This window comes from Condylura cristata, unplaced genomic scaffold (genome assembly GCF_000260355.1).
Source record: "Condylura cristata isolate star-nosed mole 26May11 unplaced genomic scaffold, ConCri1.0 scaffold00040, whole genome shotgun sequence".
Lineage (NCBI taxonomy): Eukaryota > Metazoa > Chordata > Mammalia > Eulipotyphla > Talpidae > Condylura > Condylura cristata.
This window is the reverse complement of record NW_004567141.1, coordinates 1,635,692-1,661,378: the sequence shown is the minus strand read 5'-3', so window position 1 is coordinate 1,661,378 and position 25,687 is coordinate 1,635,692. Positions and strand designations below refer to the sequence as shown.

The 25,687-nt window shown below is 41.3% G+C and overlaps 1 protein-coding gene across 1 annotated transcript in view; it reads left to right on the top strand.

The window, feature by feature from the left end:
- Positions 1-4,477: 4,477 nt before the first annotated feature.
- THEM4 (thioesterase superfamily member 4) overlaps positions 4,478-25,687 on the top strand; it is a 23,517-nt gene continuing 2,307 nt past the window's right edge. The window contains exons 1-6 of the mRNA XM_012733242.1: positions 4,478-4,592; positions 4,745-4,962; positions 11,071-11,257; positions 18,792-18,948; positions 19,804-19,914; positions 24,260-24,384. Of these exons, the coding sequence (XP_012588696.1) occupies positions 4,478-4,592; positions 4,745-4,962; positions 11,071-11,257; positions 18,792-18,948; positions 19,804-19,914; positions 24,260-24,384 (913 nt within the window). The remainder of the gene's footprint in view (positions 4,593-4,744; positions 4,963-11,070; positions 11,258-18,791; positions 18,949-19,803; positions 19,915-24,259; positions 24,385-25,687) is intronic.

Sequence of the window (25,687 nt, the reverse complement as noted above, 5' to 3'; positions counted from 1 at the left end):
AAGAAAGTTAGTAAAACTGCTGTCTTTAAAATTGTTTTGGCCTTAGGCCCTAGGTTTTTGGTGATGGTTAAAACTATATATAAAATTCTATATATTAACTTCTATCTGAAAACCTGCTTGATATAAAAGTATATTAAAAAAACTTGGTAAATAGGTGTATCAAACTAAACCTAAGGCATTTCAAAACTAGGTTCTTTAAGGTATTATACTAAGCCCTTTGTACAGTAGAAAAGGAAATTTTTTCTGGTCTTAAAATTGTAATGTAAATTCTCTGTGCACAACTTCTTTAAAGCTAAAGAACCACTCTTAAAAATACAAATTTAAGGTGTGGTTCATCCAAAGGAATTGCTAAGGAACTGAACACTAACAGGCTTTTCAATATCTTCACAAAAATTGGTGAAATAACTATCTCCTGCTTTGTAATTAAATTCTCTTCCAGAAATACAAATCCGCTTGTCTCTTTAAAAAGAACTTTTGTTGGGGAAAAAAAAAAAAAAAGAACTTTTGTTGGGCCCTCCCTGGTACTGCAACACTCCCTGGATAGGATGCAGCACTGCAAGCTGGCCGCAGCTGCTTCAGTGCTAGTTGGAACCCTGGCCCCAGAGGTGATCCACATGGCACCGCAGACCTCCCCTGACTCGCCCACTGCTCCCCTCAGCAGTGTACTTCCTCCATTTGCCTGTTCTGCTCCTTACTCTCTCTGGTGAATCCTCTCACCGCCCCTGTACCTCTGGCTATACCCTAGTTCTGTATATATAAATAAATCTTTAAAAAAAAAAAAAACTTTTGTCTTTCCTAAATATCTAACCTCCTTCCTTTCCCATGGTCCTAGAAAAAATTCAAGCTGGCATCTAAGGCCAAGTGGACAAGTTACTCAATCATACTGAATCACATGTATATGAAAAATGTACATGGTATTAAGTTGTCTCTCTGATTTTTCATACTGTTATCAATCTGTCTAATGATTACTCACCAGTCTGGTGCATGTAATTATTCCATTAATAACCCTGCAATTTGGAATTCTAGTCCTAAAAGAAACTAAAGCTACAATTGAAACTTTCAGGTTTACTTTTTTGCTCCTTATTGTAAAAAAGAAAATTGTTTTCTTTTGAAAGCATGTGTTTATGGCTAAGTCATCTAGTCCAAAGAGATGATAGTATAACAGCTTTTACAATGTCTTATTAAAAATGGAGGAGGTAATAACTTGAATGTAAGTAAAGTGAGGTGTGTGTTTTAAAAGGAAAAAATGTATTGGGAATGGATATTTTGAAGGTCCTGAAAGTAATTTAATGTAAAATGGTTAAAATGCAATGGTAAAAAAAAAGTAAGAAAGTGTTAAAGGTCTGAGAGAGGGATGAGAGGAAAAGAAATTTTATATGCTTCAATGACTTGTTCACATGGTAGATCAAGCTGTTCCAATAGTTTATTTCATTAGCTCCAGAGACTAGACATGACCTTGAAGGCCTAAATGATAGGGAGACCAGTCAGCTGGAAAAAAAAGAAAGGGAGAAGGAAAGAAAAGGGCCCAATGTGTGGCTATTGCCATTGCTGGTGTCCTGCCACCTCAGACTCACCCAGGGCCTCTAGGACCCCAGGCATTTGGGACCTCAACCTGTTCACAGGCTGCCAGCAACCTGGACACCTCAGCCAAGAGCTACCTTATCATGCAGATGGCCTACTAGTGCAGACCGGAAACTCCAGATTGATTGGTTTAGGGATTGATTTTTTGGGAGAGGTTGAAAGTGCAATGAGATTAGGTGTTAAGTCAAGGTGGGGGCCCAGTATGAACAACTACATTTGTGGGCCTATTGTTTTTTCTTTCTTTCTTTTTTTAAACACTATCAACATAAATACTTCAGAAAAATGCCTGGTAAGGAAATCAGATCAGAGTGTGGGTGACTGAACCAAATCACTGCAAGTACTTGAAAAATGTAAAAGTTAGTATATACTGAGTGTAATTGACCTAGACTTGTCCTAGGCGTAAGATGTTTTGAGAGATTGACAAGTGAGTTATTGGTGTATTTATATTGCAGTTCTGGAGCCTACTTATGGGTTTTGATTGTGCAAGGAAGCAAAACCTGTAGCCCTGAAGGCTGGGTGGAGGTTGCTTTTGAAAAAGACATTTATAAGGAAACATCCTTCTGTAAGGTTTTGTCCCAGGAAGACACAGTCTCCTTATCTCTTTGCAATGGAGAAAGCAAAACTGAAATTAAAAAAAAACCTCTGGTTCCTGTGCCTTCTTTGGTAAACTTAGGGAATCTGCTCCTTTTTTTCCAGCCTACCCTCCTTATCTTAGCTAGGTTATTTTGAGATTGCATCTGAAACTAGGTAGCAGTTACTCAGTATTGTATTTGTTTTGTTATTTATTACACAAAACTACTTTACTTTTTTCTTTTATCAGTCTATCCCAGAGAGGTACATAATGATTTCCTATGTCCCAACAATTGGCTGACTACATCGCAAATTGTAAGTACATACAATTTTAAGATATCTATATAGACTTTTCATATTTATTAACAGAAATCAACTCAATTTCATGGAATTATTATGTATGTGTGTTTCCATCTGCATGTACCACCTGTAAGAAAATAGATAACAAGGTACTTAGATCCCTTGCTGCTAAACAAATATTGAAGCATTGTGTGTTAGCACAGAAAATACTGTGATTGATAAGACCTCCTGGTACTATCCATGCCCTCGGGAAAATGGAACACTGTATTGAAGATAACTGAATAAAGGTTGTGTGTTAGGAGCTGGGGAAGAACCTGAGAATGTAACAGTGTGGTACCCAGGAAAAGGGGAGTTTCCAGGTTCCCTGTCCCACTAAGGAGGTACAGGGGGGGAGGAAAAGAGCAAAATCAAAATCAAGATTTTGCCATAGTTAACCTCCCCACAGGTCTCACCCACCTCTGTTGCGTTCAGTCCTGGACCAAAAGGCAAGTGCCGTTCTTCACCTGTCTCTCTGGTCCATGTGCCTCCCTCTGTTCCATGTGTCTTCCTTCTGGCTCTACATCCCGATTCTTTCTACAGTCTCCTCTTCAGCTTCTCCTCCTCCCTGCTCAGCCCCACCCTCCTTTGGGTGGGGCAGGGAACCTGGAATCTCCCCTTTTTCTGGGCAACCCCTGTTAAGAAGACAGAATATCTGAACCACATTTTATGCCTTATCACCTTCAGTTCACTCTAGGATTCTATGAGTCCCCTATATGCCTCATCTCTCAAACTCCCTTTATCAGGATGCCATCTATGCCTTTGTCCCAGTTATTATTGTGAAGGGCCTTGTCTCCTACTGACAAGCTGATGAAGAAATTTATGTAATAAAAGGGAACGCAGAAGACATTCAATTTCTGGGAGTTTCACAAACACTAACTACTTACCAACAACAACAACAACAAAAAGGCAGGGGGAAAAGGGATGGTGTACTAATTTAGAGCCAAGCCCAAATCTAAGTTTATTTATTTCTGATTAATCTCTTCTGTTAATGGTCCCTCCAGTCCCACCTTTAACTATGTGAGTGGCTACAGAATTGTGTTAGCAGAAAAACATTGTGTAATGTGACCCTAACAAGCAATTCTAGTAACTCATCACTGTAACAACTTTTACTGTCTTTAGATACCACATCACCCAATTCTAGGCCTATGGTTTAATATTGACAAATATTTAACAAAGAGGGGGAAAGGCCCTCATTTACAGTGTCTGCATGAACATTCCCACTCAGTGAATTTCAAGTTACCTACCATTAAGTGACTGAACTTGGAATTTGAGAAAGTATGTACCGATTATCATCATGCAAATACAATACAGGCAAAATAACCTAGAGCACAGATAATAGTAAAATCATCAAGATGCTACTTTTTACTATTTAACATACTTTAAGTTTACATAATGTAAATTTTGACAATGGCCATACTAAAGAATTGACTTGTCAACCCCCTGAAATTTTAACAATCTGCTCCCAGCATCCTGTAAAGCCAGTCTCACACATTACACAGCTAATCCGCGGCACTTTTTTGTTAAGAGGAGTTCAAGGCAACTTGAAACTTCGAAACTCTCAGTCAAAGAGAAGGCCCTGGTTTTACAATGGTAAAGCCTCATTGTAGTTCCCACAAGATCAAGAAACAAAAGCAACTGAAAAGTCCGTTCCAGGTGATGGGAGGCACTCAGAGCTCAAGTCTGTCCCCAAAGTTAGAGATGGACGCTCACCCTTCCAGTGTTCCTCCAATTTCTACTTCTATCTGGAAGACAAAAGCTTCGGACTTGTAGCTCTAACAGGAGCCAGAAAGTGGGGGTTTGGGGGGGGCGGGAGAAGGATGAAGGGTGATGGGGGTGGGAGGGAGGAGGAGAAAGAGCAGTTTAAGCAGTTAATGGCATAAACGTCCTTTGCACCCAGAATGCTCTCTGAATCAATACCACAGACACGACGTGTCGCTAGTAACAAGCGCCAGTAACTTGTCAGAGCCTTCAACATCTTATTGCTACCATGCTAGCCTTCGTGGCCAGCGCCTCTACAGCCGTTAGGCTGTTTGTCTTCTGCGGGAGGGAGAACTATTTGGGCACAACGGGCACCGACTACGGCGGGGAGAGGCCGACGGGAAGCAAGCAGACCCGCCCCGCAGCGCGGAGGCCGGCACCGTCACCGGGGAAGCCCGCCCGGGCTAGGGCTGGGGCTGTCCCGGAAGTGGCCCCGGGCGCCCGCGGAGGCGGAAGGTCTTCCGGAAAGGCAGCCCCGCCCGGCCCTCACGCCCAGGCCCCGCCCCGGAGGCCCCGCCCCCGGGCCCGGCGTTAATAAGGCCGATTGGGCGCCGCGCCGCTGTGGGCGCCCGGCTGGTGTCAGAGCCCAGGCTGTCGCCGGCGGCCTTTGGAGCGGTGATGCTGAGCTACGCCGCGCGCCTGCGCGTTCTCGGAGCCCTACGCGGCCTGCCGGGGACCGCGCCCCCGCTGGCAGGGGACCCTCGGCCCGCGCGGGTGAGTCCGCGTGGCGGGGCGGGCCGGGCCGGGAGCCAGAGCGCGTCGGGGCACGCCTACATAGCGGAGGTCTGGTCTCAGAATAAAAGCTAGCGTTCCTGTCAAGGGCAGCGGTGTGCACTGGGTCACCCGCTCTTTTTGTCCTGAGGGTCGAACCCTGTGGAATGGGGCTGGGGTGGGGGGGTGACGGCAACGTGAGGTGCCTGACTCTGGCCGGCAGGTTGAGGGAGCACCACCTGTGCAGATGTTAGGGCGGAAAGGATGCGATTTACACAAGGTCACACGGTGCCGTTGGGATCTCCGCCTAGGCAGTCGGGCCAAGCATGGCTTCACACACTCCCACCCCTGGAAGAGCGCTGGCGCATTCACGGGTTCAGCCCTGATTGTTCTCTGCGCCTCAGATTCTTTGTACCCTCTCTAACCAGTGTGCTGACCCTAAGGTTGCTATAATTTTTAAATTGGGTTTCTCCCCTCTGATGTAGTTGCCTTAGTTCTTCCACCACCATAGCCACCGTGACCCTGGATTGCTATAAATTTAAATGTGATAATTCAAGTAAAGCGTTTAGCACCGATGCCTGGAGTTAGTATTAAGTAAATATTGCCTGTTTTGCTTTATGGATATATTCAATGAATGTTAAGCACCAACAGTATGCCAGATACAGGTCTCTGATGAGTAAGAAGCAGTCCTTTCTCTTAAGGAGTTCACTACCTAGTTTGGGAGAAAGGGTGAAATTTCTTAATCAAAGACTAACTTTACTTGAGTTATCTCATTTAAATTTATAGCAACCTAGAGTCACAGAAGCCATGGTGGTGGGAGAAGTAAGGGAACTACATGTGAGGGGAGAAACCAAATGTTATATAAAAATGAAGAATGATGTAAGAAAATAAATTTTTAATTAAAGAACATAATACCCTATCTGCTGTAATAATGTGCTGAGAGGATATGGAAGTGGGAACAGATGTAGTGAGCAAGAACTGAAGGCTGTTGTTGCTTTCATTTAAACACTAATGAGTGCAGATTGGTTATAAATCCTGTATCACTTGGCACTTGAAAAGAAGAGGGTCTATGCTAATCTCACAACAAAGAGAATTTTGTTACTTTAATTATATGTTGGTGCCTTGTGATCTGTGTTGAGGATATTTAATAGTAGTGTTTAGAAGCTTTATACACCATGCTTCTTCCTATTCAGTAACTTAATCTTTAAAAGGAGACACATAAATTTATAACTTTATTTAATAAATCCCATATGACAAGGCTGTAACCAAAGATCAAGCAAGACCTTTTCTCTAATCAGGGCAGTAAAAAGTAATGATCATCCATAGTGTTTATCCCTCAGAGTCTATGCCATGTATGTAAAACACCTTTACTTAAAGTATCTCTTAGTTTTCACCTCCTTGTACTGAAACTTTAATTATTTGTATTTCTCAAACATCAAGTCTTCATTCAGTATAATTCCACTCCTTCTCTCTGCCTCCTGACATGCACAGGAACACTAAGGAAAAAAAAAAAAAACTTTCTTTTTCTTCTATCCATTCCAGTCTTCAGACTGGACAAGACTTTCTCTACCCCCTCAGTCACTCTCTACATTCCTGGGTCCCTATATCCTTAATCATCTTTTTTATTGACCCTGGAAACATTGACCTAAAAGAACCTTGTGTGAAGGTCAAAGCCTCTCGTGTGATTCTCATCCCCTTTCTACTTTGCCATCCACATCTTGCTGCTATGTCCTTTGCACCTTACATCCATGAGGACTGAAATCCTAGCAGTTCTCCAACATACCTTATGTGCCATTCATCTCTCTGTGCCCTCACATGAAACAGTCTTACCCTCCTCTCCTTAGTGAACTCATCCCAAAGAGATCATTCTACCAGTCCTCATCTTTTTGAAGTGTTCTTTAGAAGTCGCTCCAGTATCCAATTAGCATTTCCACACTGCAGGCTGCAGGCACTACAAGATAGGACTAAGTTCTCTTTCTCTGTCTAAACTATTCCTGGCACAGATTCACAGCATATGAAGACAGGAAAAAGTGTGTTGCATTTAAATCTCAGATTTTTTTTTTAATTACCTCATTTTTAATTGAGGTAACATTGACTTACAAGAGTATATATAATTTAGGAATATAGTTTCACAGTTCCTAATTGGTACACTATCTTGCCATGCCCACCAGCTAAGCACCCATAGTCCTCCACAGCATTCCACTGGATCCCTTCTACCTGTTCCTCAACCTCACCTCCCTCTGCAATTCTGGTAACCTCAGCTGTGCAGTGAAATTTCAAGGGTTTGTTTTTGTTTTGTTTTATATTCCACATGAGTAAAATCATCTGATACATGTCTTTCTCCTTCTGTTTTACTTTACTATTGCTTAACAAAATCCTCTCTTGTTCCATCTATCTTTTCACAAATAGCAAGACTTCATTTATTCTTATAGCTAAATAGTATTCTATTATGTATATAACACATATTCTTAATCCAGTCATCTGTTACTAGGCACTTAGGTTGTTGCAATTGCTTGTAATTGTAAATAGGGCTGCAGTGAACACAGGAGTGCCTGTATTGCTTTCAGTTAGTGTTTTCCAATTCTTCGGATAGATGCCAAGGAGTGAAATTGCTAGATCATATGGTAGACCTATGTTTTAATATTTTGAGAAACATCCATACTATTTTCTAGAGGAGCTGGACCTTTCCACCAACAATGTATGAGGGTTTCTTTTTCTTAACTGTCCTTTTGATTGAGGCCATGCTCATAGGAAAGAGGTATACCATCGTGATTTTGATTTGTGCTTCCCTAATAAGTGACAATAAGCATTCTTTCATGTGCCCATTAGCCATCTGTATGTTAACCCCAGACTTGCAAAGTTAAAATGAAGTAGGAGAGTCAGCAATCCCAGGAGTCATTCTAATACTTAAAAGGCTTTTATTGTCTATTGTACTGATCCATAAAAAATTGATGGACCTGATCAGACTTAGAGCTGCTTAATTAAGCATGAGACCTGGGCTCTCCCTGGTGGCACAGCAGGTTAAACTGCAGCACTATGAAGATATCCGAAGCCATTACAGCATAAGTTCTATCCCTGGTCAGGGAGCTGACCCACATGGCCCAGCAGACCTCTCCTGACACGCCCGCTGCTCCTCTCAGCACTGTGTTTCAGTCAGTCTGCCTGTTCTGCTCCTTACTCTGTCTCTGGTGAATCTTCTTACCCTCCACACCTCTGGCCTATATCCCAGTTCTTGTATAAGTAAATAAATCTTTAGAAACAAATAAATAAAATAAACGTGAGACCTGTGGATGAGATGAGCCCAGATTCACAACTCTTAGCCAACACATCCTATTCTTCCTCTCAACTGACATGTATTAGTCAGTACATATTAATTTGTGACTAATTGTGTTTGTGAAGTTACTTTCAGAATGCATGTGCATTTAAAAGGATTGGATTCTAAGGAAAAGATTCAAAATAGGAAAAAAGGCTTTTTTTCTAGCATTTTAGTGGATATTTTCATTGAAAGCAGAAGTTTGGAAATAATTTTAATATCAAACTTAAATGATCTAAGTTATAGTACATCATTTTAAAGAACTATTTTTCTGCTACTGAAATTAGTGTAACTGAGACTAAGGACATGAGAAAGTGAACGCTAAATATTCTTTTTTTTAAGATTTATTTATTTATGCATACAAGACGTGGGGTACAGGCCAGAGGTGTGGGGGGTGAGAGGATGCACCAGAGACAGAGTGGGGAGCAGAACAGGCAGATGTACTGAAATACACTGCTGAGGAGAGCAGCGGGCAGGGCAGGAGAGGTCTGCCATACCCGCTAAGTATTATTAATGTAATAAGTTTTATAGTAAAAATTTATATTTGTTACTAATTTACAGTTTATTAAGTAAAGTTGCATTTTAAAAAACTTGAAGAAAATACATCAGAATTTTTTCCTTTGGTTGTAAACAAGAGAGATAATAGTTGCATCTTTAAGATTGTTTTTCTTTTCTTCCCCCAAGTTTTTGAACTGGGTTCTGAAGGAATGAGCCAATCGAAAACCATAGGGAAAAAACAGAGGTACAAATCCAAGGTGAGGGAGGAGAGTGATCTTTGTCCTGCTCATGTTTCCCCTCACAAAGTCAGGACCCCCTTTTGTTTGGGCAGGACATTATTAGTTCCCTCGAGTTCTTGAGCCAGTCTCTCCATATTCTTGCCATCAGGCTAAGATAAGCCAGCTTACATGTCAGCAAGACCGGTTGGCTTGTTCTTTCATCACAGTAAACAGCCTCCCTTATTTTGACTTTGGGGTACTGTCCAAGTGTTGTAGGTACACTGAATCCTAATGAATTGATTAGGTGGCTAGTATGATCTTAATGTCTGAAGATTGCCATGGAAGTCAAAAGAGTGGATTTCCCTTTCTGGTGCTGTGGGCATTCACTTTGCCCTGCTCCTTAGTAGGTCACATTTTGTCCCCCAAGTCCTCCATGGCCTGGGTATAATGCCACTTGGCTTCCGGTACTGGAGAAGAAGCAGTATTCAGTGCTACAGAAAAAAGCACAGGTACAGCCATCGTTACTATGACATGAAGCACTTGTTCCTCCAACCTCATTCTCTTCTATTTGCTTGCTTGTTTGTTTGTTTGTTTGTTTGTTTGTTTTTTGCATAGAAGAACTGAGAGGTAGGCCAGAAATGCAGGGGGTGAGAGGATGCACCAGAGACAGTGGGGAGCAGAACAGGCAGATCTACTAAATATACTGCTGAGGGGAGCAGCGGGTGAGACAGAACAGGCTGCTACACCGTGTGGATCAGCGCCCTTGGAGGAGATAGAACTCAGACCACAGCAGTAAAAGCACTGAGACATAACCCCAAAGCCACCAGGAAGGCCCTTGTGCTTTATGTTCTCTTTCTGGACATTTGGCTCTGTCATCCTTTCTTGTGCACCATTCAGAAACCTAGGATTGGCTCTTTCCTTACTCTCCTTAACCAAATAATCTCTTTCCTTACTCTCCTCTCCTTTTGGTCTCCTTAACCAGATAATCACAAGTTCTGCTTATATGCTCATAATTTTTCACCTGAGTTATCCCAAGTAGCCTCTAAACATGGCTCTCTGATTCCAATCTTGATTACTCCCAGTATCTTTTCATGTCATGGCCAGATCTGATAGCACACCTCTGTTTAAAGTCCCTCTGAGAGCTCTGTAGATACAATTCAGCAGTTAGTTTAGTGTGGAGACTTCTCATAGTCACACCCTTGACTGCCTCTGTGCAGCCATCTGCTCTTCTTGCACCAAAATAATGACAAATTTCTTTTAGGCCTTAGTTTCATCATCCATAAAATGAGGATAGTAATTAGTTCCTCAAAACTGTTTCATACATCCTTGCTTTTGCACTTAGTAATCCTTTGCCTATAATACTCTTTTTAGCTGGCTACTTTATGCTTGTCTAATCAAAATTGCAGTCAAAGAACTGCTCCTTGAGGGCCCACCCTGGTGGTGCAACAGGTTAAAGCACAGCACTGTGAAGCAATCTGCAGCAGGGTGAGCCACATGGCATAGCAGACCTTGCCTGACTCTGCCACTGCTCCCCTTAGTAGTGTATTTCAATAGATCCGCCTGTTCTGCTCCCCACTCTGTCTCTGGGGAATCCTCTCACTGCCCCTACACCTCTGGCCTGTATCCCAGTTCTGTAAACATCAATAAATAAAAATCTTTTTGAAAAAAGAACTCCTCCTTGAATCACTAGTCTGAGGTGAATACCTCTCTCCCTTATGCTCTGGCTTCCCAGTGACAGCACTTTGTTTACACGGAGGAACATGTCTGTCCTTCATCCCCTTTATCTCCAATGCCTGACTCACTTGTGCTTGTTTAAGATTTGAAAAAGGAAGGGTATCTGCAAGATCTGCTTTTAATGCCTACTCCACCAATAGTTGGGTGACAGCAAGGGTGTAATCATACCCTCTTTCAGTCTCCATTTCTCCTAAGGAGGTTGGACCAGTGATTCTTGATATTTGCTTCCTCTCTGAAATAACAAGCTTCTGGGAAGAAGAAAAGTAGCATGATCAGAAAACAGGAGAATATGGGATGCAATAGGACATGCCTTCTATTACTCTTCTTTTTCTCCTCTGTATCTTTTAGAAGTCGTTTTCTACTGAGAAAGTCACTCTTAAGGACCGTTCTCTCCCCAACCCGAGCTGGAGCAAGGATTTAAGACTTCTCTTTGACCAGTTCATGAAGAAATGTGAAGATGGTTCCTGGGAATATTTGCCTTTTTATACTTCTAAATCTTCTCACAGGAGTCAAGACCTGAAAAACAGGTGCCCTGGTAGGAACAGCTACTTTCCCATAAAGACTGTTTAAATATCAATAGGAAACTAAGAACGGATTAATGCACTAGTTACCACTTAAAAAGGAAAGCAGATAGGGCAGCAGTTTGATATAATCTCCAGTTTTGTTGGCCATAGTCTGTATACATGTTGTAGATTGTGGGAGAGCATAAAGCTGTGACCAAGAACAAGCCTGCCTCCCCCACCCCTTAGATCCTACCACCACTAGCAGGAGTGAAGACAGAGACTCAGAAAGCCTCTGTTCTCCCATAACATCATCTTCTCTCTGTCCTAAGCCTGCCCCCATTTATCCCAATATATGACACCATTACCCTAAGAAAGTTAGAACACTTGGGCCACTCCCAACCCCCATCTCTCAGACTCCAAACTTCCAAGGTAGTCCACCACACCTACCACACATACACATTCTGGTTATGTGCATTTTGTTGTATCTTCTTGAGCAGTTTCAGGTTTACAGAAGAGTGCAAAGTAGGGTTCCAAATACCCTTTACAAGTTTCTGTGCCATCTCCTGTTAATAGCTTACATTAGTATAGTACATTTGTTTATAATTGATGAACCAGTGTTAATTACATTATTAAAAACTAAAGTGTGTCATTTACATTAAGCTTCACTTGGACTTGCATCTATTATTATAGTATCATATTGTTAGCAAACACCCCTTAAGGTGATGATCCTTTTAATTGGTGATTGAAAGCCAAAAATTCAGAAACCAGTTTCAGCTTAACACACCAAGAATTTTATTGCCTGACAAACAATGGAGAAGGGAGAATGTTTCAGGGAGGAATTACCTTTTATCTGGGCAGATTGGCACTTCATGAGTTCAGGCCAGAATCATGAGGGTCATACACAGAAGTTCTGGTCTCCTCATGAACCCCACATTCTTGCACCCGTCTCCTCTCCTCTCCACGAAGGACACCTGGGCCCAGTTCTGTGACAATGGCATTTCCGTCTCACATTCCCGAGAAGAGGTGCAGCTTAGCATAGATGCTCTCCCTCACAGTCACCACCCTGTGCTCCACCTGCACGCCTGCCTTCTTGCCTGTCCTGAGCAGCTACCAGTCTTGTTTCATAGAGTGCCTTTTCCAGATGGTGTGCAGTAATGTGGCCTTTGCAGTTTGTTTTCTTTCATTTAATAATATGCATATATTAAGGTGCATTTCTTTTTTCTGCAACATTGTCACCATCTTTGTGCTTATTTAATCTTTTCCCTCACCACTAGAGTGTCTGCTCCAGGAGGGCAGATGTTTTTATGTTTTTTTTTCCTTACTGTATTTCCAATGCTCAAAGCAGTACCTGCTACATAGTAAGTGCTTTACACACGCGTGTAGGAAGAACAGCAGGAAAAGGAGAGAGAAGGAAGGGAGGGATCACCCATGGGGATCTCTGCCTGCTTTTCATTTCCTAAAATCTGGGTCCTCATGAGCTGACGCTAGTGGCGAAATGGAGCCATTAGAACCACTAGAGGAACTATTAACAAAAAGTATGTTAGGTGATGATAGTGTTGTACTAAAAACAAATGGTGATAAAAGCGATGGAAGAAATAAATGCACCTTAAAGGAGGAAAATGTAGTTCCAGGTTAGTGATACAAGAATTGGGAGAAACTGTGAACAGCCTACTTTCCTGCCCGTTACCTTCTTTAAAAAAAAAAAAAAAACAAGTTATGAATATACATACCCCATGGGAGATACTCAGGGGAAAGTGCATAACTCCTCACCCCCCAGTGGCCTAAGCTAAAGACAAAAAAGTAGTGGGGACAGCGGGGAGGGCCTAGGTGATTTTCTTCAGTCAGTAAGTTTCCTGAGTCTCCCTTCTCTTCCTGTTACTGAGAAACACTCTTGCAAAAGTACAAACATAAATTCCCCAACATAAGAGGAACCTCTACCCTATTCTCTGAGCTCCTGTACCTGCTGTTTCTCAAAATGATCCTGTGCCTAAGAGTCATATTTTGTGGTGGCACATACTGCTGCCTTTAATCCCTGCTCTTTAGGTTTCTCAAGAGCTTTCACAGTCGAGAAGCTGGGTTGGCCTCAGTTTTGTAATAACTGAAGAGTTAAACTTTTGGTTGTTCACTGTTTCTGAGCTGGACCCAAAACATCTGGACCCTTTGGTATAGGATATGAGAACCTGTATTTGGATGCCATTGGTCCTGGAATTTGGGGACCAGTGGTTTCTGTGATGATACTAACAATTGACTAAAATTGTTAAAAAATTGAAAATTCTTTAAGCTGGTTTATCTTCTGCTCTTCTATCATCTCCACAACAGTCTTACTGAACTCATCTTCGGTTTTACCTCCCTTTAAATGGAGACAGTAATGGCCACCTTTATCTACCATTTTTTAAAAGATTATTTATTTAAAAGATTTATTTATTATTATGCACACAAGAACTGGGGATACTGACCAGAGGTGCAGAAGATGAGAGGATTCACTAGTCACAGAGTGGGGAGCAGAACAGGCGGATCCACTGAAATGCACTGCTAAGGAGCAAGGCAGGAGAGGTCTGCTGCGCCATGTGTGTCACCCTCCTGGCCGGGGATAAAACTCTGCAGCAGTGGCTGCAGACAGCTTCATAGTGCTGTGCTTCAACCTGTTGCACCATCAGGGAGGACCCTATCTACCATTTTAGAAGACGCTATTATAATACAAGTTAGGCTTTTAAATTAGACTTTTGCATTTAAAACAAAAATCAAAACTTGCAGTCCTGCTATTATGAGAATGCAAGAAGTATGCCATTCTTTCAGGTAAGCACTTGGAAAATAATGGTCTCCCCTCCTCAAGGAAAGTCAGTTTTTTTAGATAGATATCAGTGGCTTTAATGGGATTCTAAAAATGTTAGGAACCACTGCATTTAAAATGTGGGTAGTATTGAAATATATTCATTAGAAAAAAAATCCATATAAATAGATTAACAGAGTCTGAAAATTGGGACTTCCATATAGTGCGGGAATTCAAGGGGATGATCAGGATCACATAGGGCGGGGTCTGTCTAATATAGTTACTACTTCCTACTTTCTCCCTTGAGAGTCACTGGCTTTCTTACACAAATATGTCTGGAGCACATTGTGTGACAGACTGTACAGCAAGGAAGAAGACAAATAAGGTGCCCACCCTCATGGAACTCAGAAGCTCACCCTCTCCTTCAGAAGTCACTGCTATAGAAGAGAGGAGGGTGGGTACCCACATTTGTTTCATAGTGGAAAAAATGTGCACTACCAAAAACTAGTCTAAAAAATTAGACTACTATAGTCTAATTTTCTCGGTCTTCTCTTGCTTTCTACATCACCCTTACAACCAGCCATCTGGACTTCATCTGAATCCTTCCACTGGTGGGGTCTTGGGACAAAGAGGGTGCTTCCATTTGGTTTTCTTTTGTTTGTTTGTTTTGTCATATCCTCCTCTCCCTCTCCACCCCCCACCCCCCACTTTAGGCATAAGGGCAATGGGCAGGTCATAACTCCCAGATGTCCTGCAAAGTGGGGAGGTCTCCTTAGGGGCAAACTTTTACTGGCTCAAACATTCTCACACTAGTGAGAATTTGGGCATCACTCCGAATAGTTTTTTCCTTACTTACAAGTATCATAAGTTTAAGGCATGGCTTTTCCATTTTGACCAGCTCTGAATGCTAGTGATTTCTTCTGTCTACTATACTGAGCGAAAATCTCTCTTGTGACTTTCACCCAGTTGTTGAGTTCTTCCATGTATCATGTGTCATCATTCATGTGATTAGGATAGAGTGGGTGTGGGAATTTTATTTACGTTTCTCACTCCTGTGGACCTGCCAGTTCTCATCACGGGCCAGCCTTCTCTGTTGTCAGCCTCCTTCACACCCCAGTAGCTTTTCTCAGAACATGTTCAAGTTTCTCTGAATTTTTGCTGTATGCTTCCTTAGTACACTTGAAACTCATGCAGAATAAGACCTTAGAATAAGTTGCTGTGTGACACTGTTGACTGAGCTGTCAACTAACACACCATATCCTTCACTTGAACTTCCCTCTGATGCACATGTGTGACTAAGTAGTTGAAGAACTAATATATGAGTACATTCTTCATTTTTAAGAATCAGTTGGTAAAGACTGTTTTGGTTTCTTATTTGCAGCACTCAGTAATGCATTCAACAACTTTTTGTTGAGCTTCTGTGCTATTCATGAGATAGACCTGAGAGACACTTGGGGCCCCTGACTTCATGGGCTTAGACAGATATTTCCTAATTTACTCATTAACTCTTACTCTTCTAAACACATTTTTAGGTAGTAGTGTGGGGATTGCAATGGACTTTTTTTTTAAAGATTTATTTATTTATATAGAACTGGGGCACAGACCAGAGATGCGGAGGGTGAGAGGATTCACCAGAGACAGAGTGGGGAGCAGAACAGGCAGATCAACGAAGTACACTGCGGAGGGGAGCAGCAGGCGGGTCAGGAGAGGTCTGCCACGCCATGTGGTCACCTCTGGGGCAGGCGGGAACCGAACTCATGCGGAAGTGGCTCCAGCCTCTTAGTGCTGTGCTTTAACCCGCTGCGCCACCAGGGAGGGCCCTGCAATGGATTTTTTTTAATTACTTTAAATAGACCTTTAAGGCTTTTTCCTCTCTTCTGTCCACACTCCCACTTGTGTGGCTATTTTCTAACTTCTCAAGCCTCACTCTCAGCTGATGTTGCCTCCTGTTTCATTAAGAGAAAATAAAGCAATCAGAAGAGAATGTCTTTGTGCCTACTGTCTCATTTACCTTCCTCCCTGCATCTGTGCTCAGGTTCCTTGTTCCCATTGTGACTGTAGTGGCCATATTCTTAGAAGAGAACAAGACTTCTATTTGCACACTGTATTCCATCACCTTGACCTCTTTTAGGACATCCTTTCTGCTAGATCTTTCTCATTAGCCTACAAACATGCCATGACTATATTTCTTGATTTCTGTTCTCTCTTGAACCCACCCAGTCAAACTTCATTTCCAGTATATCAACTTTGAAATGATAAACTTCTGGGAAGAAGAAAAACAGCAAGATGGTCAGAAAATAGGAGAATATTGTTGTGCAATAGGACACAAGTCCCATTTATCCTCTTTTTCTCTTTTAGAAATCGTTTTCTTCTGGAAAAGTCACTTCTAAGGACTCCTCTCTCCCTAACCCCAGCTGGAGCAAGGAAATAAGATTCCTCTTTGACCAGTTCATGAAGAAATGTGAAGACGGCTCCTGGAAACCTTTATCTTATAATGCATCACTCAGGTTTCAAGATTTCAGAGACTTTTTTCTTGGTAGGAACAGCTACTCTCACATATCATGGCTCCTGAGTACATTTGCTTTCTCATCACCTATAAAATTTCTGTCACCCAGCCCCAGCCTTGCAAGCCCAGGTACAAGTTGGGCCTTATTATCTGCAGAAAGTGCATGACCTCCAAATCCACGTCCTTTTTTCCCACCTTCTTTCCTTCCAGCTTTCCTTCCGACCCCATAGAAACCTCATCGAGACCTTCAGTTGATGGGCCCCTGCATCCTCATTGTCCCTAAACCCTCTCCTGCCTGAACTCTAGCACATTTAACTGGGAAACCCCAGCCCTGGGTGAATATAGCAGCCTGCCATCCTTGTCTGTACAGTCCTCACAGAGCTAAGCATGGCTGGAGAAAGTCACCCCTCCTTACAGACAAGTTTTGTGATTGTGATTTTTCATTACTTCTTCCAATCCATGAGCATGAAATACCTTTCCATTCTTTGTATCTTCTAACAGTGGTGTAGGTTTTCTTACCTCCTTTGTTAGGTTTATTCCCCAATTTTTTTTTTCTGGTCAGTTGCAAATGGGGTGGTTTTCTTAATTTCTTACTCTTGAGATTGTGTGTTTGCATATAGGAAGGCATTAAAAAAATACAGATTTTTTAAATATTGATTCTGTAACCTGCTACTTTACTAAACTGGTCTATTGCATTAATTAGTTTTTCTGTGAATTTTTTAAGGAATCTCTGTCTATAGTATATATCTGCATATAATGATAGTTTCACTTCATTCCCTATTTGAATTCCTTTTATGTCTTTCTCTTCCCTAATTGCCCTACCTAGGACTCTTAGTACATATTGAAGAGCAGTGTGAGAGCAGACCTCCTTATCTTGTTCCAAATCTTAATGAGAAGTTTACTTTCAGCATTTCACCATTAAGAATGACATTGTGGGCCCTCCCTGGTGGCGCAGCGGGTTAAAGCACAGCACTGAGAATCTAAAGCCGCTTCTGCATGAGTTCGATTCCCGCCTGCCCCGGAGGTGACCACGTGGCAATGCAGACCTCTCCTGACCCGCCCGCTGCTCCCCTCAGCAGTGTACCTGCCTGTTCTGTTCCCCACTCTGTCTCTGGTAAAGCCTCTCACCGCCCCTGAGCCTCTGGCCTGTACCCCAGTTCTGTATGCACAAATAAAATCTTTAAAAAAAAAAAAAAAAAGAATGATATTGGCTGTGGGTTTGTCATATATGGCTTTTACTATCTTAAGGTATGTCCCTTTTATCCTGAGTTTTTCAAGGGCTTTCATCATAAATGGATATTGGGCTTTATCACATGCTTTCTCAGCACCTTTTAATGTGATTATATGGTTTTATTTTTCTTTTTGTTGATGTGGTGAATTACATAATTGATTTTTGGATGTTGAAACATCCTTGTGTCACTGGAATAAATCCCACTTGGTTGTGATATATAATCTTTTTGATGGTTTGTTGAATTTGGTTTGCTAAGATTGAGGATTTTTGCATCTGTGTCCATTAAGGACACTTTAGTTTTTTTTCTTTGTGTTGTCTTTGGTTTTGGTGTTAGTGTAATGTTAGCCTTGTAAAGTGTATTTGATTTTTTCTTTTTTTCTAAATTTTTTAGAAGTTTTTGTAGGATGGCCAGCTTCAAATGTTTGATAGAATTTATTTGTGAAACCATCTGGTCCTGAACTTTTGTATTTGGGAGGGTTTTGATTACTGTTTCAATTTCACTGCTTGTAATTGGTTTCATTTTTCTGTTTTTTTGTTCAGCTTTGGGTGATTGTGTCATTCTAAGAATTTATCCATCTTCTCTAGATGGTATTACCCTGTTAATACACAAATGCAAAGATCCTATTTTCTGTTTTGGAGGACCCCTCTGATTTCCTTCAAAGATATGCCTGATTGATGTTACTTTTTTTAAGATTTATTGATGCATACAGAACTGGGGTACAGGCCAGAGGCTCAGGGGTGGCGAGAGGCTTCACCAGAGACGGAATGGGGAGCAGGAAAAGTAAATCTACTGAAATACACTGCTGAGGGCAGTTGCGGGCAGGTCAGGAGAGGTCCGCCATGCTACATGGGTCACCTCCCTGGCTGGCGGGGAATCGAACTATTGCTATAAAGGCTGCGATCACTTCAAAGTGCTACATGTTAACCTTTTGTGCCATTGCCAGGAGGGGGTTCCTGACTGATGTTTTGATTATCATTGAATTGTGATTCCAGCAGGAAAAGGTGTCTAACTCTGTCTTGGTCTTTTTTCACAAGCCCACACACCTCATTTTTCTACAGATTTGAACCTAAAAGAAGAACAAAACTCCGAGGCCCGGCTCTTCACCAGAAGCTATGAGGAGGGCCTGGGCTTTGAATATGCGATGTTCTATAATGATGTTGAGAAAAGGATAGTTTGCTTGTTTCAAGGAGGTCCTTACCTGCAAGGAGCACCGGGGTAAGAACCATAGTTAAGAAACGTGGATCTAGAAGACTGGTATCTTATAATACCCCCATGCCCTTAGAATATAATAAAGGCATCACAACTGGTATTACATTTATTGATTTAGAAAGATTTCATAACTTAATATATACATGGAGCATAGGCCAAAAGAGTAATTTAAAGTGTCTCTTTAACATATCAACCATGATTTATCACAAGATGGTGAAATTACAAATCTTAACTTTTCTTCTATTTTTTACATTTCCTAAATTTTTTTTTAAAAAAGATTTATGTATTTATGCTTATAGAACTGCGGTACAGGCCAGAGGTGTGGTAGATGAAAGGATTCACCAGAGACAGAGTAGGGAGCAGAACAGGCATACTGATAAAGTACACTGCTGAGGGGAGCAATGGGCAGGTCAGGAGAGGTCTGCCACACTATGTGGGTCAGCTCCCTGGCCGGGGATAGAACTCATGCTGCAGTGGCTTTGGAGAGCTTCATAATGCAGTGCTTTAACCCATTGTGCCACCAGAGAGCACTGCATTTCCTAAATTTTTAAACAAGGCTGTTACAGTTAAAGCATAGTGTAATTTTTTTCAATTATATTTTAGCTGCTTGCTTTTTTGTGATCTGATTAACACTAAATTTTGGTTTTATTACAAATCCTGCTCTGTTAAATCATGAACAAAATTATGTTAGGAACATGGATATAATTTGACATTCAGTACATTAAACTTGGACTAAATGGACTTTTCATATGTCCCTCTAATTATATGGTAATACTTGGGTAATTTTTCTCTCTCTTTTGAGAGGCTCTGTGCTTTCAGAACTTGGTGGAAAACTTTCTCTTTCCTTCCTTTTATGACTAGATTTCTTCATGGAGGTGCCACTGCCACCATGATTGATACTACTGTTGGTATGTCTGCAATTATTGCTGGAGGAATTGTCATGACCGCCAACCTTAACATCAATTATAAAAGGTAAATTTGTGGATATTCTCTACTTCTTAGGAGGGATAGACTAGGGTCCCCAGCAGCATATACCAAGATAAGTCTCAGGTGTGAGTGTTTATCAAGGAAGTACTCCCATAATGTCCAGGGGGCACAGTGATAAGCCCCAGAACCTAAAATCTTCTAGCAAGGTCACCCAGATGCTTAGAAGGCCCCCACCTACACTTGGCTCAATAATTTGCTGTCATGCTCTTGAAATGCCTAGTATTTTTTGAACAAGGGTCTCTGAATTTTCATTTTACACTGAGTTCTACAAATTCAAAAGAGAAATAATACTAACTAGTCCTAGCTCTTAGTGCAAACACAGAAAATGGAAGGGCAAAATCAAAGTGTGCTTATCATATAATATAGATAATACAAGGTGAGTGGGAGAAGCAGAAAGGGCAAGGGAAGAAGCCATTCAAGTGTGGTTTCTCAAAGTCCTGCAAATGGTATGATCATGCAAGGAACTCTGGAGTGAAAAGCAAGCCTTAGACTGTCCCTCCCACAGCTAAGGGCTGCAATCTTCATAGCTCACGCACATCAGTTGTGGGATAATCCTGCCCTGGGGACTAGAAATTCCCAGGCACTCTGCCTCTGAGCAAAGCAACTACAGAGAAAACCAAAACTAAAGGTATAAAAAAAGATCAAAGGGGATCTGAGTAGAGCAGATCTACTACATAACAAAACATGTTTAACTTCATACATACAGAGAAATAGAAGGGCTGATACCCATCAAACACAAAGCCTGGCTTGATTTTACTTAATTCTGCAATCATGCAGCTACACCTGTTCAATCAGTAAAATGGTGTGTATACTGGCTTTGGAATGGAGGAAAAGCAACAGGGCAAAATAGACTTTAAGATCAGAAAGCTCAATAGATGAGATTTTCAAATGAGGTTTTGTGAGTTATTACTTCACACAGTGAAGCATTTAAGTTAGGGAACTTTTCCATTTTGTACCCCCAGAGTCTCATGGCTTATTCAGCCGCCACTGGGGAGCCATACTTCATGGATGATGGGTTCGTTTGGTTTTCGGTTTTGTGTATGTGTGTGTTGTTTTATTGTTGCTGTTGTGATTTACTTTAACCCTCAGCCAGGAGGCTATTCCTTAGAAAAGCATTCTCACCCCACCAAATGGATGGGCCAAAGTTTTTCCATAAACATTTTATACTTTACAGGCCATACAGTGTATTCAACTCTGCCATTGTACAAAAGCAGCCATGCACAATATGTAAAGAAGTGGGTATCACTATTTTTCCAGTATAACTTATTTACAAAATCAGGCAGGTTATCATAAGGCACAGTTTGCCAACTCTTGGTCTATTTATATGGAGGCCTGGTTGGAAGGAATTAGACAAGGGCTTTTGCCTTCTTTTCTTTTCCCTGGGAGTGTTTTTTATTGCTCCCTAGCACACATGCGTGCGCACACAGGCACACTCACACTGAATGAACTGACAGCCAGCTGCTTCAATTGCTCCCTCCCCTGCTGCCAATAGCAGTTACTTCAAAATAAAAGGGCTTCAACAAGGTGAAATGTGTTGTGTAAAACACATCTAAAGGCAAAGTCATCCCAGGCTGGTTGGCTGTTCCCTGGTTCGGGGCTGCGGGCTCTTTCTAGCTCTCCTTCAGCCTTGAGTGGCTGCCAAAGCCAGCTCATGCCCTGAGCAGCAGCACTGAGCAAGGAAATTCAGGAAGCATCCTTATGCTGCTACACAGCTCATCACTTAATCTCAGTAGTGACAGAGACGTTAGGGAAGTGGTCCCTTAACTGGTGTGATTAGCACCTCAAATAAATTAAGGGCCAGCAGCTGACACAACCATGGGCGATAGCGCAAATTATTTTAAATATTGAAACCTTAACTAAAAACATAATCCATAATTTCATTAAATATGTCACTAAATAAAGTAACAATCCTGGTGTTAGAGTTTCTTTTAAATATCTCAAACACAAGATTATTTCAGTGACTTATAACATTTATTTTTCACCTACTCTTAACCTATCAACTTTTTCATTCTGGGTTGGATTAATTTCTTCAGGATGTCACTGTATACATTTTACTGAAGGTAAAATACTCAGTCTTGTAGCCTCCCTTGGCTTGCAGTAATTATGTCAGACCTCAAGAAACTATCTCTAGATCAACAAAAATTTTAGATTCTGGGCAATAAACCTGGAGATAATCGATGAGACTGGATTTTGCCGTTCAAAGTGATTAGAGCCCAACCCTGAGTTCATGAGATGCGGCCACCTTAAAAGTCCTTACTGGGCCTGACGGAATTTCCAAGCCTAAATCTTCCCTTACACCCGTATTTCCTTCACATTATTTACTATCCAGGCCCATTGTGTTTTAGTCAGTACATTTTCTGCCTTGGTTTACTGCTTACCTACAATGAAATTGATCTCATTTAATTAGCAAAAGTTCATCTCCCAGTAGAAAGAATATGACTCTGTAATGTTCTTTCAAGAATATTCATTGGACAAAAGAATGCAATACAACCCTCCCTTCTCAAAAAAAAATAATAATAATAAGTAATGGTTCACTTCAAAACAAGATCACTGAAGTTTTTAGATTATAATTTAGCTCAGCATGTATTTTGTGTCTTGCTGCCTGCTGGGTCCTGTGCTTTGTCCTGTCCCCTCTAACAAGCCATTCACATGAATCATTTACATTGCTGTTCATGTGTTACCCACAATTAGAAAATCTATTAAAGACAAGTTCTAAATGAAATCATTTGAATAGAGGGAAAACAGGGTTAAAACTGAAATTTAATCCAATCAATTGATGTCCCTTCAAGATTCTAGAGGTATCAACCTCTAGAATTTTAATTGAAGATAATTTATAGTATCAGTTGATCAGCAGGTGTCTTGTACTACTTCTAAAAAGCAAGATTGCTCCTTAATCATCTCAGATAATCTTCAGCCCTTGGATCCAAGTGTCACACTTGGTTTATTTTCTTGTGCTTACTAGCACATTAAAATAAATAGACAAAGCATCTAATGATTGATTAGTGGTTACTAGCTGAAAAGATTCATTTCTCAGGATTTCTGTAACCCATTCCTGGCATATTGGTTGGGAATTTAAATCAGATTTTATGCAACAAGACAGACAAGGAGTTCTGGAGGACATTTTTTCCTTCAGAACAAATAGATCTTCAAAACATAAAAAAAAAAAAAAATGACCAGAAGTAAAAATCAATGGAAACAATGAACAACAGATTGAAACCTTCAGGAACTTAAGACTGCATGATGATCAGATAACATGACATAAAGGATGATATGTAGAAATGTTTATAAAAGCAAAGCTTGGTAGTTCCATTAAAAGGGTCAAGTAGGGGCCTCCCTGGTGCCACAGTGGGTTAAAACACAGCACTATGAAGCTCTCTGAAGCCACTGCAACACAAGTTCTGTTCCCAATCGGGGAGTGATCCACATAGTGCGGCAGACCTCTCCTGTCCTGTCTATTGCTCCTCTCAGCAGTATATTTCAGTAGATCTGCTGTTCTGCTCCCCACTCTGTCTCTGGTGCATCTTCTCTACCCACTGCACCTCTGGCCTATACTCCAATTCTTGTATGCATAAATAAATGCATCTTTTAAAAAAAGGGACAAATAAAGCTATTAGGAGCAAAAACTGGGCAGAGGGGAATCACAGAGAAAACTCCCGCTGCACCTGGAGTTGTTCCTGCCTCCACACGGTGGTAGTAGAAGAACACAAAACACATCCCATGTCTTCCAACTAGTTTCACTTTTAAAGAGAGATCTTTTTCATTACGACAGGCTGTTGCTAGGATTTCTATGTGCCACAAAACAAATGTAACTATTTACATTTAACTATAACTTAATTAAAATTAAATAGATTTAAAGATTCATCTTTTCACCTGCATCAGTCACATTTGAGTGCTCAATAGGCACCTGCGACGACTATTGGACAGCGGGGAGATCAGACATGTCTACCGTCACAGAAAGTTCTGTTGGATAGCCCTGGCTTAGCATGTTAAGTTGTTATCAGCAGTTTTTGTTAGGTATTTTTCTGCTGACAGTTAATCTAGAGGGGATTGGTTAAGAAATTTAGATTATGACGGAGAAAATGAGGGCAGCTAAAGACCTGCCTGGTCCTGTTTGCATTAGTTTACATGATTTCAGCTTTCTTCAGACTTTGCAAAGGGCCTTCTGATGGAACAGCTTCTGAGAATAGTGAGGAGTAAGGGGTACGTAGCGGCTGGTGCCAGCCCCGTAAGGGACTCCCACTGATACCAGGTATCAGATTGCACCCTTCTTATATGCTTGGTCAACTTTCAATGTTACATGAATCTGATGAGATTTTTTTTTCTTTTGTAGACCTATCCCTCTTTGTTCTGTTGTTGTGATCAATAGCCAACTTGATAAAGTTGAAGGAAGGAAATTGTTCTTTTCCTGTAGTGTTCAAAGTGTTGATGAGAAGACCCTATACACAGAGGCAACAAGTAAGAAGCTGTTATTTTCTCATTTTGGTTGGTTTGGGTTGTAGGAGAGGGGGTTTTGACTTTGATTTTTTAATCCACAAATGCCCAGAATTTCTTAACTCCCTGTCATGCAAAGAGCTGGTTAAAAGTTTTCTTACACATTGTTCATAAAGAGCTATTTGCCAAAATTAAGATCATATGCCCTTTGATCTACTTCCCAGATTTTATCCAACAAGTATACTGATGTGTGTATAAAGTGACAAGGAATAGGCTTGTTCTACAGTCTCAGTAACTATGTTATTCATACAGTCCTTATTTGGAATTGCAAAAGATTGGCAAAACATACCCAATGGTAAGAGACTGAATTGTTAAAGCAATATACTAGATTGCTCCTTATTAATGTGGCACCATACATTTTACATATAACAGGGTGCTACATTAACATTTATCAAGAGTATAAGGTCTAGGATAGAGAATGTAGTGTGTTACCAGTAGTGTAGAAAAAGACCAGGGAGTTCTTCCCTGTCCACTTTTCCTTTCACCTAAACAGTTTTCCTTTCACCTAAATGACTTGTTCTAAAAGCTTGGTAGCCTTGGGGAGGGCCTCAGGAGGGCAGCCGCAAACACAACACAGGAGAGGCTCTGTCAGCAGCACCCTGTCAGAGACAGTGTAAAGATTAACTTCATAGATTGTCACTTTGCACACATTTTGGGAAGTCACTCTCCGTGGTTCAGGGGAAGTAGTTCTCTGTACTTTGTACTTACAATTTTTCTGTAAGTTTAAAATTATTTCAAAATAAAACTAATAACTAGAAGGGGAGGAGAAATATCTATATATACTTATCAGATTCACTGTTTCTGGAAAGTCACACACCAGCATCCTCTCTGGGAAGGGGGCCAGGTAGGCTGAGAGGAGATCCTACAGTGTGTCCTGCAGACCTTGGTGAGAGGGGTTACGTGAGCCCATCTGCAGAGCTAGGTTTCATGAGGCCTGAAACTTAGACTTTAGATCTAAGAAAAGAATGCAAGGTTGGGTACAAAAGTGAATGTTTTCAGTGAGAAAAATCACAGCACATTCCTGCTGTCTTGAATAGGCAAGTCCCTTCCTTCTGAGATCGCTAGTAATTTCCTAGACACAAGCACTGCGCACACAGCCCCAGCTGTCACAGGCCTGTACAGGGAGGGGTCCTTGAAGCCACACCTCAGTAGCTTCAGAATGAGGCAAGTCTACTTAGTGTTTTTCATATGCTTGTATTATTGCAAGTTTTGGTTAATCATAATCCTAGATTTTGGGCCTATAGTCATTTCGATACATGAATAATGT